This window comes from Saccostrea cucullata, unplaced genomic scaffold, assembly GCF_032062105.1.
Source record: "Saccostrea cucullata isolate Sc308-1 unplaced genomic scaffold, CSIRO_AGI_Scuc_v1 ctg898, whole genome shotgun sequence".
NCBI classification, from domain to species: domain Eukaryota; kingdom Metazoa; phylum Mollusca; class Bivalvia; order Ostreida; family Ostreidae; genus Saccostrea; species Saccostrea cuccullata.
Genome location: NW_026935768.1, coordinates 72,867 through 87,797, shown reverse-complemented (window position 1 = coordinate 87,797; position 14,931 = coordinate 72,867). Strand labels below are relative to the sequence as shown.

General features: G+C 33.2%; 1 protein-coding gene across 1 annotated transcript; it reads right to left on the bottom strand.

Annotated features, from left to right (window-relative positions):
• Positions 1-221: 221 nt before the first annotated feature.
• Positions 222-14,779, bottom strand: LOC134243722 (protein phosphatase 1H-like). Its single transcript, XM_062725955.1, has 11 exons — positions 14,668-14,779; positions 12,367-12,623; positions 12,067-12,217; positions 11,535-11,798; positions 10,988-11,100; positions 10,826-10,910; positions 10,234-10,352; positions 7,910-7,973; positions 5,575-5,682; positions 4,936-5,087; positions 222-2,373 (listed from the first exon to the last, which is right to left on the bottom strand). Exons 2-11 carry the CDS (start codon positions 12,594-12,596, stop codon positions 2,241-2,243), a joined length of 1,419 nt encoding a protein of 472 aa, XP_062581939.1. The 5' UTR covers positions 12,597-12,623; positions 14,668-14,779; the 3' UTR covers positions 222-2,240.
• Positions 14,780-14,931: the final 152 nt, after the last annotated feature.

Genomic DNA, 14,931 nt, shown 5'->3' with positions numbered 1-14,931 from the left:
TTAAATTTTGTTCAGTTAGTAAGGTGTTTTTGAAGGTTTTAAAATTCCTGTTCTCAAAAACAAAATAAATGTAGCAGCTATCTTAGTGGATCTTTATAATTCCTAGAGAAATATCAAGTGTTAGTTTTATTATGTCTCAATCATGTCAATGGACGGATAAACTAAAACAATGGCAATACCCTAATGTTCATCATGCCATCATAATTTATATTAAACGACTATTAAAAAAACAAAAATATGTTTTATTAATGTTTGATCATTTATGGCATTTGCGTCCATTTCTGATGATTTTACAGGCCTGTGCTCGATCGGATTCGAATTTATATATAGTTATTTCAATCCTTTTGAAAGAAATCAACATACATACAATAATATATTTTTATAACTAATTAAGTTCCGAGTTAGTTCTCAGTTCAATTCAGTCTATTGTAAAGGGAAACATTCTCATTGGAACTACACAAACATGCATGTTTACCATCAGCAGAATTAGTCCGAAATATCCGACGTTTTCCGGGCTTTTTTTTTTACGATTTTAATATTTTATGTGCCAGGAAAACGTCAGAACCGGCGCCATTACGAAAACTGGAAATTTCGCCGTCTCAAACTAGAGTTCATTTTTAATACTTGTGAACCGAATTAAATTTATTAAAGCGCACTGCCTCTGGTATTCACCAATATTGTCGAAAAGAAAATATCTCTCCCTATTTCGTCATAGCACTTTAAGAGAATTTAAAATGCATGAAATGAAGACAAATCTCGAGAGTGTGTTAAAATCTTCTCAACAGATTGTATGTTTTACAAATGAATCCTAAAAACAATATTGGTAAGTACTTAAAGTTTTGTACTATTGATAATTAACTTGTGACTTTGAAATTTAATTCGGTTCGCAAGTATCTAAAATCAACTCCAGCTGGAGGCGACGATTTCCCAGTTTTCGTAATGGCGCCGGTTCTGACGTTTTCCTGGCATGTCAAATATCAAAATCGTAAAAAAAAAGATTTTGACAAAGCTAGTATATAAAAAAATTACTTTGTTCACTCACACAAACGATATTTCCCTAGGTCCAAATTAAAAATGATGCTTTTTTGAAATACTGCATCATCTATATTAGTATAAATTGAATTGGCATGTTCTTGACATTTGACAAAATCAACATTCGTAGTTGTCTTTTACTTTTCAGTATGCTCCAACTGTTCAAAAATGTTTTGCAAGCTTCAAAACCTAACTGTGAAATGTTAAGAGCAGTCGTCTTAAATTTCGACATGAACATTTGACTATGCAATCCCCCAAAACTGCAAAGGCTTTCTGTATTAAATTTGTCTATACTTCACCTCTACTCATGTTGTAAATATGACGTTTATAGGTTGCAAAGTACTCAGGAAGTGAGGTAAATACCTCAACGGACAGGTGGACAGACACATCCTTGTTCTCCTTAAAAAGTTTCATCTTCTTTTAATTTTGTTTAAGAAAAAAATTCTTACAAATGACATATATTTATCCATGATTTAAAATGATTTCTGCAACTTAATAACTAAAACATGAATTTAAAAGTGTTACTCTACTAAAATGAAGTTCAATATATATCTTAGAAATTTTGCCTAAATTTTTTTACTTTATGAAAACAAAAACTAAATTTGGAATTTACCACATTGCAAAATATCATATCACATCAATATAATATTTTTTACTGAAGAAATCAATATATATTGATTTTTTTGTTCAGCAGATTTAGTTCACTCCATTCAGTATCAAATTGTTCTGAAAAGAAACATGGACAAATATTTGGAGGTAATATTTAGAGCAGTTTTTGAAACTTACTTGAAAAAAAAAGAAAGTAGAAAAGAAAATTAATGTATTTACAATTGATACTAGTATTCAGATGTGAAATCAAAAACTAATATAACAACTTGTCTGTTCAAGTTCACTGATTTGTGCAGAATTAGTAAACTGAACACATTTGGTTAAAGTTAAACATTTAGGATAATAGAGTTTGTGTCAGTACTTCCACGCACAAGGCATTGAAAGTAAAAATAAAGAGAATTGTTGAAAGCATTTAAAAAAATGTTGTTTTCATAAACTTAACTAAAATTAAATTTTAAATAAAATTGGAAATTTAAATTGTAACTTAAAAAACAATGAAACTGCAGTGTCCATACCTAAATAAACTGGAATTTCAGAGATAAAATGCATCAGCATATATTTACAAACCACATAACCTTAGATCTTAAAACATGCATTGGTCAGTGTTTTAGAGGTATCACAAACACAGAAATGTCATCAAAAGAGCCAGGCTCTCCGTTTTTCTTCTTCCAACCGTTTCCATTGAAAGACCCCCGAGCTAATGTCACAAGTTCCTGAGCCACCGATAAATATCTGTAGTAAAAATAAAATTCGTCAAATTGTTTTATTTATAAAAAAAACACAACACACCATTTTTTTTTTCAAAAATCAGCAATATACACACACAAATTCCATTCCTTTATAGCTTGAGGATTTAATTTAAATGTCATATCTATTCAAAATCAATCACAAAATATACCAAATACACTAGTCCATACATCAAATTTTGTGTATGTTCTGTATCCTTCATCAGATTTATAAATAAATGAATTCTAGAAAATTAAATACTGGGTATACTTCTAATTTAGAATGATTATAACCATTCTATATAAATTGCACATTTTAAACAAATTGCGCCATATTAACAAGACCATTTGTAATGTTACTCCAGCAACATTAGATATCGTTAATGTGTATATAATGATATAAATTAAGATGCATCAGTAATTAACAAAAACATCAAAGGACCTTATTCTCCAGTTATTTTAAAAAAAAAACAAAAAAAAAAACGAAGTAACTGAAGTATTTGATTGTGATTGCTAGTATATCAGCTATCTTTTACAAATTTTTATTTCCTGTAAAAAATTTTAAGTAAAAATACAAGAGGGCCACGGGCCTTATAGGTCACCTGAGTATCATGAAACAATTTTCCAAAAATTGAATTTGGTTCGTGTTTTAAGCCAGATGCCATGAAATTCACAATTTTGAATGAGGCACCATTGCTTATCATAATTATACACTTAGAATGCTTCCTCTAGTTACTTAATACTCAGAGTTAGATCAGAGTAAGAAAAAGAAAATGTATTTTCACTTAATAACCAGTGTGCAAGATATTTCAAAATTTTGGAAATTTTATCATAAATTTTATTTCATAATAAATGGTTGATTAATACCACAGAGCAGATTTCAAAGCATTTATTTATCTTCAGACTATGTACTGTTAACCCCTATTATTGGCATAATACCTAGGAGCAATGGAAAAGATTTTTCAAAGAATTCATGTATTTTCCATATATATAATCATTAAAGCCCCACCCTAACACCAGAACCCCTGACCCAGGGGCCATGAAATTCACAGTTTGGAAGAGGCAATCTACCTCATCATAACTATTTACATGTACATAGTTCATTGGTTTAATACCCAGGAGCAGAGAAGAAGATTTTTGAAGAAACAATGTATTTTCACTACATTATCAATAAAGCCTCGCCCTAACATCACTTACCCCAACACAGGGGCCACAAAATTCACAATTTTGGAAGAAACACTCTTGCTCATCATAACTATATACCAGTACTTACTTAGTTTGTTTAATAGCCAGGTGCAAAGATTGATTGATTGATTGTATTCTGTTTAACGTCCCTCTCCAGAATATTTCACTGATATGGAGACGTCACCATTGCCGGTGAAGGGCTGCAAATTTAGGCCTATGCTCGGCACTCAGGGCCATTGAGCAGGGAGGGTTCTTTATCATGCCACACCTGCTGTGACACGGGGCCTCGGTTTATACGGTCTCATCCGATGGACCACCCCATTTAGTCGCCTTTTACGACAAGCAAGGGGGTACTGAGGACCTATTCTAACCCGGATCCCCACGGGATCCAGGTGCAAAGAAGAACATTTTTAAAGAATTCATGCATTTTCACTACATAATCAAAAGAGTTTCCTCCTTACACCAAAACCCCTGACCAGGGGCCATGAAATTCACAATTTTGGAAGAGGCATCTTTCCTCATCATAACTATGTACATATTTTATTGGTTTAATACCCAGGAGCAGAGAATAAGATTTTTGAAGAATTAATGCATTTTCACTATGTAATCAATAGAGCCCCGCCCTAACACCAGAACCCCTGATCTTAGGGCCATAAAATTCACAATTTTGGAGGATTCACTCTTGTTAATCATAACTATGTACTTATTTAGCTTGTTTAATACCAAGGAGTAGAGAAGAAGATTTTCAAAGAATTAATGTTTTTTTACTATACAATCAATAGAGCCCTGTCCTAACACCAGAACCCCTGACCCAGGGGCCATAAAAATTCAGAATTTTTAAAGAGGTACTCTTGGTCATCATAACTGTTCTTACTTGTATATTTAATACCAGGGGCAGAGAAGAAGATTTTCAAAAAAATAATGCACTTTTACTATGTGATCTTTTATAGCCGTGCCCTAACACCAGAACCCCTGACCCAGGGGCCATGAATTTCATAATTTTGGTAGAGGACTCAATGCTGATTACAATCATGTCAACAGTTTGACTGCTTGATGTCTAGGAGTAAAGAAGAAGATTTTTAAAAGATTGCATTAATTTTAGTGGTTTTGGCTCCACCCCTCAGGCCCCAGGGGGGCAGGGACCATGAAATTCAAAATTGTTGATCCCCTTTACCCATAGATGCTGTATACGAAATTTGGTTGAAATTGGTTCTGTGGTTCCAGAGAAGAAGCTAAAAATGTTCAAAAGTTCACGGACAACGAACGACTTACGATGTACGATGACAGACAAAAACGGATAGCAATAGGTCACCTGAGTTTACTGTCATTGTCATTGTCAGTACATTTTCTTTTAAAAGATCGCTGATACCATCCACTCACATACCTTTTTTGGTTGTTTATATTGTATAATTGAAGCACGTCATCTACAGACTTTCGGACCTCTTCGACTTTTAATAAATCCCAGAGACCATCACTTCCTATCACCAGCACGTCATTATCATCTAAATCTGCCGTCCTCAGATCATATATACACACCTATCAGTAAAAATTGTAAAACTTTCACAATTATCTAAAATACGTAAACAAGAAGTATATTCTAATATAAATTTGATAAAACTCATTCTCATTACAGTTATTATAATTGTATATGTTAATTTCATAAATATTTCAATATGTAGTAGAGAAATTAGATACTATATGAAAGTAACCAGAAGTCCCTGTTGAGACTGTAGCTCTACCAGTTTGTACTAGTAACAAGGGAAGAGAAAAGTAGCAGTTGGACTTGAAACTTTGCAAAAGTAACAAATTCAAAAATTATCCTTGATTTTGTCTCTTTTTGTGACATCTGGGATTAGACTGCAATAAGACTATAACTGTTGGAGTAGCCTTTTAAAAGAATTTTATGGAAATTAGAATTTTTAGTAATCCCTGCAACACCATTCATCAATATAAAACAGGTTTGTATAGCAATGCACATTACATGTATGGCAGAAATAAAAAATATGAATGACAAAAAATATACCTCAGGAACCGCTGACAAAAATGGCTTCATGTATATATTGGAATCATATAACCTCAGGTCATGGTCACCAAATCCTCTAGCAACCCCAATTGTCTGCATCAATCGAGACTAAAACAGAATGAAGGAAATTACAAGAGGCCCATGGGCCTTATTGGTCACCTGAGTATCATGTAACAACTTTCCAACAATTGAATTTGATTCCTGTTTTAAACCAGAGGGCACGAAATTCACAATTTTGAAAGAGGCACCATTGCTTATCATATCTACACTGCATTGCTTACTCTGGTTACTTAAAATCTAGAGGTAGATAAGAGTAACAAAGAGAAAATGCATTTTCACTTTTTGTGTATGTCAGGGCCCCTGGGTCAGGGCTTCTTGTGGTAGGGCGGGTCCACAATTGTGCACCCCATCCTACAAGAACCACTGATCCTGGGGCCACATCTTTCAAAATTTTGGAAATTTGATAAATTATATTTCATCATGTTGTTAATTAATACTGGTTAAATACCCTGGTGCAGAAAAGAAGAATTTTAAAGAATTTATGCATTTTCACTATATAATCAATAAAGCCCCACCCTATCACCAAATCCCCCAACCAAGGGGCCATGAAATTCCCAATTTTGGAAGAGGCAGCCTTATTCAACATAACTATGTACTTGGTTAGTTTATTTAAAACTCAGGAGCAAAGAAGAAGATTTTCAAAGAAATAATTCATTCTTTACTATATTACCTATATAGCCCCACCCTAGCACTACAACCCCTGATCCTTGGGCCATGAAATTCACAATTTTGGAAGAGGCAGCCTTATTCAACATAGCTATGCACTTGTTAAGTTTATTTAATGTCCTCGAACAGAGAAGGAGAATTTCAAAGAATTTTTGCATTTTCACTATTGTCTATATAATCTATATAGCCTTGCCCTAGCACTAGCACTAGATACCCTGACCCTGGGGCCATGAAATTCACAAAGAATTTCAAAGGCATTTTCACTATATAATCTATATAGCCCCGCCCTACCACTAATACCCCTGACCCATTTTCACTATATAATCTATATAGCCCCGCCCTACCACTAATACCCCTGACCCTGGGGTCATGAAATTCACAATTTTGGAAGAAGCAATCATTTTCAACCTAACTATGCACTTGGTTAGTTAATTTAATGCCCAGGAGCGGAAAAGAAGAAATTCAAAGAAATAATGCATTTTCACTATATAACCTATTTAGCCCAGCCCTAGCACTAGAACCCCTGACCCTGGGGCCATGAATTTCTCAATTTTGGTAGAGGACTAAATGCTGATTACAACGTTATACCAACAGTCTGACTGCTTGATGTCCAGGAGTAAAGAAGAAGATTTTAAAAGATTTCACTAATTTTAGTGGTTTTTGCCCCATCCCCCAGGCCCCAGGGGGGCAGGGATCATAAAATTGGTTCAGTGTTTTCAGAGAAGAAGCTGAAAGTGTTCAAATGTTACCGCACGACGCATGACGAACAACGGACGGAAACGGATAGCAATAGGTCACCTGAGTTTACTCAGGTGACCTAATAAAATCAGAATATGCCTTGTATAGGCTTATTATGAGCAGCAAAAGATTTTTATCATCCTTACATCTGCAGTCCCTGAAACATTCTACTTTCCTACTTAAACAGTGAACGAATGTTGAACGAACTGTCAACGCATGTTGAATGAATGGTGAACGAAGGGTGAGCGAACAGAAAAATGGGAAAGTAGAACGTTTCAGGGACTGTCGTTTTTGAATTGGTCAGCTGATACAAAGTTACACACAAGGAAAATGCTACACTTAGTTTGAAATACTTTTGTCATTTAATATTGTTTCAGTGTAAAATATTGATCCCTCATTGTGGTCCCCCTATGAGCCTGCAGTCATGATTTGAATATTGGAAAAGGGTGAAGCTAAACATTGATTGATTTCAAAAATCTATGAATTACACAAAACTGAGATGAGGGCAAAAACATGAACCCCCTGGCCCAAAGACCAAATTTTGGCTAACATTGGCCCTAAATTGTGAAAAAAATTACAAACAGATGGATGGACAATAGCTAGATGATCAAAACTGAAATGCTGACTTAATGTTCTGCTCAGGTGAGCTATTCAAATTCATCTTCTGGTAGGTATAATAAATAATAGTATACATGTATTTTGATAATTATGTAATGATTTTTTAAAAATGTTCAACATTCCAATTACAGTAAGTTTCATAATTTGGTATTCCAAAAATATTTTATTACTTACTAGTATATTACATTATTCAATGGTTATTAAATGGACTACAAGGCAAAAATTCAATTATTTGGTTACAAGATAAATTCACCTTATTTCCTGTAACGGTAATGAGGGGTACTTTCAGATCCTCTTGGTCAGCTATTTTGTAGCCCCTGTAAAAAAAAGAGATCAAAAAGATGGAAGCAAATTAAATGACTGTAATTCAAAAACATTAATTGAAAGTTTATGTTTTGTATAACATGCTTTCAGTTAATTAAGAATTTGTCTGATATTAATCTATATTCAGCTAATTCTTTGTGGAGACTGGCACCATTAGACATGTGAATTATTTAATGTTGTTGCAAATGCTTATTCAATAAATGTCCCTTTTAATAGAGAAGTTTTTTCTACGGGGTGGCAATTTGTAACCGGTTAATCAATTAATCGGTCTGAACGATGCTAGTCGGTTAGAGAATCCGTAATCCGTTAGTCAGAAAAAATAAAATGTATGTAAATTTGAGTGCAGTTTCCTTAAAATCCCTTCTGGTTTTTTTTTTTTTTTAGAAAAGAAAGTGCTGCATAGATTTTTATTTAGTGTTTTTATTACAAATCTTATATTTAAGAATATTTGGAGGTAATTATAGCTCTCCAGACTGAGATCGCAGGGTAATACTCACTACGTAAAGTGTTAATTACTGTTTTTATAACATCATGCCATTACCCAGATAATCCTGTGGTTTTTTTAATGATATTAAAAAAACTTTTAATTATAGTATGTCTATATTTTGCCATTATTTATTAAATTATATTATTATAAAGAACATTGTAAATTATAAATAAAGTGAGAGTTCAGACATAGACTAGTTCTGATTATATTGACAACACAGAATTAACTTCTTAAACATCTGCATTGGAAAAGTATCCCTGTCTGATTTCTCAAGCAACATTCTGCAGTGGGATTCAAACCCAGATGCATGGATCAACCTCAGACCTGCCAAGTGACCCGCATTCGGTGGGTCACACCCGCAAAATTGACCTCTCACCCCCCACTCATATTGACCCGCGGCGTGTCATTGTTTTCACCCGCAAAATCGATCATCCCAATTTTTTGACCCAATATTAATTAAGCATGTTTGTCTCGTCTCAACAAGAAAGATCTGAAAATTCATCCTAAAATTTCCGATTTGTGTTTTATAAATCAGGATATGAACATCTTGTTTATTCAATGCACACAGATTAGTATCTTTGTTTGCCGAGGTGTTAAAAAAACTGTTAATTAAGCACAGGAAATCACTTCACGCTTGATCGCAGACTGACACAGCTGTACAGGTAATATGCCTGGAGCATTTAGGGGATTATACGTAACCATTTGAAGGGGTATATGCATGGTGAACCACATAGATTTAGAGGTTAATTAAATATCATTTTATTAAAAACAGAAATTAATTAATTAAATACAATGATATGATAAACATTGGGATCGTTTTTTAAAAACGAAAGTAAAAAAACGAAACTACAAAGCATAACTGATAACAGCTGATTTTATCAGCTCTCGTATATTGAAATTATTGTTAAGAGTAGTGGTTAAAAGAAAATGATATTAATTAAGATAAAGCAAAAGAGTCTAAAGTGAAGTATATTGAATTTCTCCCCCCCCCCCTCCCAAAATGTAGTATTGTACGTTGTGTTTCTTTGTTAAATGGCTATGACAAGGGAATACCCACTTGTCACATCATGACTCTAACGATTTTAAGTTTTTGTTTGGGGTGTTAGGTATCCTTCATAATTTATTTTGTAGTATTTGATTCATTTAATTTTTTTTTGTGTGTGTTTTAAAATTAATAATAGGAAATTAGATGGCACATATTTCTTACCACCACCCCCTGCAGCAGCAATTTTTCAATATCAATCTTTCAATGTAATGTCTAATTACAATTTTCTGATTGTGTAATATGTTGAAAATTAATCATTGTAGAATCTAACAAATGTTTCCCAGAAACTTTTTAAATTTTTAAAACTTTGCAAAAATTCTATTGAACTAAAAGTATCTGAATAATCTTACTATCAATCTGAAAGTGTTCTTATACAAGCAATTTTAAGTAACCTGTCCTAAGTAAAAATTAAGTCTGCAATAAAATATAACATATACATGCATGTGTTTGACTGTTTGCATTGATGCCTAAAAATTAGGGAGCATTTTGTTACTCAAACCTCAACAAAAATGTCGCCGCGCGCTATGACCCAACATTTCAATTCTGAATGTTGGGTCATGACCCCCCACAGCATCAATTTTGGTTGGCAAGTCTGCAACCTCTTACACAATGAATCTAATCATCCTGATCACTGCGCCAACATGACTTTAAGTATTGGTTTTCCTGTCACTCTGTTTTTATAAAGAAAACTCACCATCCTGTGTTTTATAAGAAAACTCACCATCCTGACATGGTAGGGCCTCTATAGAGTATTGGTTTTCCTATGTCACTCCTAGTAATTCTCTTCAGATACTCATAACATGTGAACTCTTCATGCAAGAGGTCTGGCTTTGTCATACCCTGGGAACAAAACATTAACATGACTAAATAAAAGCAAAAAGCGACTGTTTTACCTGCTCTCCATTAATCAAAATGATAAAAAAAAAATTACTTAAAATGCGAAATGTCCTTTTTCTTTAACTCTGAGAAATGGTATCTCTGTCAATAGTAAACATGCGTTAATTTATTTCCAAGCATGACATGCAAAACACTCTTTGTAGATATAAATCCATGCTAGCAAGTAGCAACGGATAATGCATTTTGTGAATACTAATTGCCACCACCAAATTCACTTATTAGAGAAACTTACTTTGTGCAACTTTAGATGTCAATCTACTTTTGTATAACTTCAATAATAATTCAACAATAAGTTGGAAAATTTAATTCACCTGATGCAAGTATTAATTTCTTCAGAAATAAAGAAAATAATCATGACCAGACCAAAATGTTTTCAGATGTTTACAGAATAACTCAGTATACAGAGTATAACTTACTAGAGTAAGGATTCTTGTTCTCTCAGAGTAGGGAGTCATGTCCCTTGATAGTCTGACTGCTCTCCCCTTATTATACACCACTGCCCTAATATAAGTGCCAAAAAACGTTAGTAAACACACCAAACACGGGTTATGAAGGGTTGTGCATTAAGGAACACTTACCTGCAGTCTCCAGCGTTGGCTACAAAGATTTTTCCCAGGAAAAAAATGGCTACTATCACAGCACATCCTCCACGTATTGAATACGTTGACTTTTCTCTCTTGATCTGTTCATCCTGAGATGAAAATAAAATCTTTCAATTGATTTTCAGAAATTGAAATGTTCTCATGGTCTAAAGAAAATTATTTTAAATTGCTCAAAAACATTTACCTAAATTTGCAAATAAAATCTTTCAATTGATTAAACATCTTTTAAAAATCACAAATAGAAACATTAACCTATCTTAATTCTTTTGTTGTCCAATCAAATGTTATCATTATAAGGACAAGAGTACTTTCACTTTTTTCAATAAATTTTTGAATTGTTACATCAATTATGCCTCAGTCTAAGCTAGACCAAATGTTGAATGTTTGGAAATTGGTTGTCAAATATGTCAAAAAATATTATCTGGAGATTTTTCTCTCATATCATGAGTCCTTGCATTTAAACAAATGTCAGAGTTGAACTATGATTTCATTTATAACACTGAAATGCAGCGTAACAGTTCACCATTGCTGTAAAAGACTCTTCCAGAGCCCCAACAATCAGGCTGTCCAGAGACACATTTTCCAGCAAACCAAACTTTTCTGAGTCCCGGTTGTTTTTCTCCTTATGGTTCTCTGTGTCCAAGGAGAGCATCTTGACTTTAAGGACCTCTGTCCTGCTCTTGAGCCGATCAACAATGTGTTTGTGGAGAAGTTTGGAAGACCACAGGGCTGCATCAGGACCAGCGTGGCCATCAAACATCCCAAAGTAGGTCAAGGTTAATTTATTCTATTAAAAAACGGTGTGAAATAAATGTTTAACTTGTCATCTCCATAGAAGAAAAACTTTTTAAAAATCTATACATTTACAATCCAATACCCAAGATACTCTAATCAAACAACTAAAGCAAGTGCATAGATAAATGGTTTACATGTATAAGTATACAAATTTTTAAAAACATTTACTAAATTATAGTACATGCAAAATATATAATATATATTTACAGAATACGAAGCTTATCATTTTTAGGACTATTTATAGTAAACTTTTCACGTACAGATATCCTGCCGGCTGCTACGTCTGTCATTTGTATGGTTGTTGGGAAGTCCTCGCTGGACTCGGTCAGTTCGTTTGTGTCCAGGTCTATGAAATACTGTTTGGCCGTGGCCTGGTCTTCATTCATGTTACTCTTACCGCCATTGATACACCTGTACAGACAAAATCCAAAATTTAGCACTCCACCGTTATAATTTATGCATTTATACAAGAAAATTCATTGATCCTCAGAGAGCTAGACTGACTACTAGCTGTTAAATAAAAAAAATAATACTAGGGTATCAAAATAATTATTACATACTCTGCATATCCTGCATTGAAAGGGAGAACCATTGGTTCATTTGTCGTTACAATGGGTCGGTTTGAAAAGTCCTGGGAAACTTTTAACTTCTCGGCATTTAGTCGCAGGAACTCGGGGCGACTGTACTCAAATTTGAGTGGTTTATCGGTGTCATCTTTGGTCTCTGCGGACCAGACTTTGTCTACCGCTGTGTCTAGATGGGATTTTAGACGTCTCAGCATGTTGTTCATTTGCAGTTAAATGTAGAATCTGGAGAACTATGTACCAGAAATTAAAAATTAGATGCATAAATTATAGGGATAATGCAGAAAAAAAAAATTCCCAAATATCCCTGAAAAATAATGTGCGTTGCACAATTAAAATATTTTTTTAAAAACTGTCAATAAAATATTTGTAAAAATTGTATTAATCAATAAAATATTTAAAAAAATAGATTAATTTTTATTTCATCAATTATATCTCACAAAAAATACTTAGAATACAAAGACTCTAATGACAGTTTGCAGACCAATGTCAACACAAAATTGTAATGTTTTAAAACTGCTGCTTTGTGAGTTAGGGTGTAACCCTAACCCTTGTACATAGTGAGGGTAGCTGTGAAAAACAAATACAATTAAACAAGACATATAAAAAAAAATCTTATTATGGCAATACTCATATCTATAGACTTAATTTTGAAGTTCATTTTTTTCAGCTGTTGATTTTAACTTAAATAAATAATGTTTTTTTTTAATATTTACATCACTTTTAATTGTATTCAATAATTAACAAGTCCCCTTTAATGAACAAAATTAATAGTCATTGACCAGCTCACATAGAAATAGTTATTCATTTGTTTCATTTAGTTCCTTATCAATTTAAGAGATTGTATGGAAATGATCAATTTATACAGATCATGATAGATTGGGGTTGTTAATGATTTAAAGAGTTTCCTGAAAGTACTTAAAAATCCAATAGTGAAGTCAGGAAGAAATTTTAATTCTGATACAAAAGTTTAAGTAGCCTAGCTTACATTGAGAATAGTACCTTAATATTCATAATTATTAATTACATCAAAAATTCATTGGTCACTTAATTCTACAAAGCTTTGAAGATTCTGAATTGTTAAATGCACATATTTGATAGGTAAAAGAATTTAAATTTTAAAAAAATTTCAATATAAAGTTTGGATATACACAAAGAGTTTAAGGAGTTTATAGTTAAGATTAAAGCTGCATGAGGCACAATGTGTGGGTAACGGCAAGGAGTTAGTCCCCTCCCCCCCACCTCTTGATATGATCTGAGGAGGGGTGATCGGGGTTGGTTGCAGGAAGCATGTTTTAGTACTTAAGGGCATCTACAATTGTCGTTTTATGAGTGAAAACAATATTGTAACATATATTCAGTTTACATTATAATATAAAGACCATTTAATGAAGCTGAGAACTCTAAACATATCCTTTCAGTCTGCTAAGAAGTTATGGAATCTTCCTAGTAACTGAATAACCCAAATATAAACAGTACATTTAATTTCCTTTAATAAGAAATATTTCCAGTAATTAATTACATTTCCTGCAGTAGTCATGGACTCCTGTTGCTGTTTTTGAAATTATCCTGTAGATCAAAACTTGAATTTTGACTTTAAAAAATTTCCCCACCATAAGAATATAGTTTTTTCATAAAATATAAAGAAAAGTTGTAAACATTTGGATAGCCAGGATGGCCATACAAGTGTGGATTACTAAGAATGTTTTTTTTAGGCCCTCGCAACTCTAAAATATAATGATAAACTTTACTCCTCCTTTTTTTTCAACCAAATTTTTATCCCTGAGATACTGATGTGTAGACTACTGCCTTCTTGCCTATATGAAATAGACTATATGCTACCATCATACTCAGTCTGATTAAAAATCAAACCTTCACTACATGTAGCTTCTTTTTATTTTGTTTGTCATGCGACAAACAAAATAAAAAGGAGCTAGTGAAGGTTTGAGTTTAATCAGTCTGCGTCATACTCGAATGTCATGAGGTTAAAAATATTGGTACTCAGAGAAAAAATCCTGATGATATTTGAAACATGATAGCCCTGCATTTGTGGCACCAACCACTCAAAGTTTGTACGCAAATCAAGTCTTTACAAATTTTGGCTAAACACAAAGATCAAGGTCAGAAGTTAAAATATAAATCTTACAATTTTAAAGACATACAATAAACACCGTTTGTCTCTGTATTAAATAAAGCAGAGATAATTCGGATTCCCATCCTTGTTTCCGATAACTGGTATCTTTCATATATCTTAATGACAGTTAACGTTCCACTTACAGTTTTCTTTAGCTACATCTTCTGATAAACGTTGACCATGTCCATGCATCAATTTCATTTGCTCATTTTATTTAATCTTGCAGACATCTGGGGTGGGCGTGTTCACAGTTCAGTGACTTTGTTTTGAGCGGAAGTGAGGGGCTGCATAATATCTAAAACTTGTATATTCGCAATTGAGTTTTATTTGATAAAACGAATCGTGTTGCGCAAAACATTTTGAATGATAGAAAAGAAGAAAGCACACTAAAATTGACATCACTGTGG

What these genes read in the sequence shown, in the direction of transcription:
- LOC134243722 (XM_062725955.1), bottom strand. Translation starts at nt 12,596, where the DNA reads ATGAACAACATGCTGAGACGTCTAAAATCCCATCTAGACACAGCGGTA. An exon ending in TTCAATGCAGGATATGCAGA is followed by an intron (nt 12,218 to 12,366) that starts GTATGTAATAAT and finishes TTGTCTGTACAG; the next exon opens with GTGTATCAATGGCGGTAAGA. An exon ending in GAACAAGAATCCTTACTCTA is followed by an intron (nt 10,353 to 10,825) that starts GTAAGTTATACT and finishes TTTTGTTCCCAG; the next exon opens with GGTATGACAAAGCCAGACCT.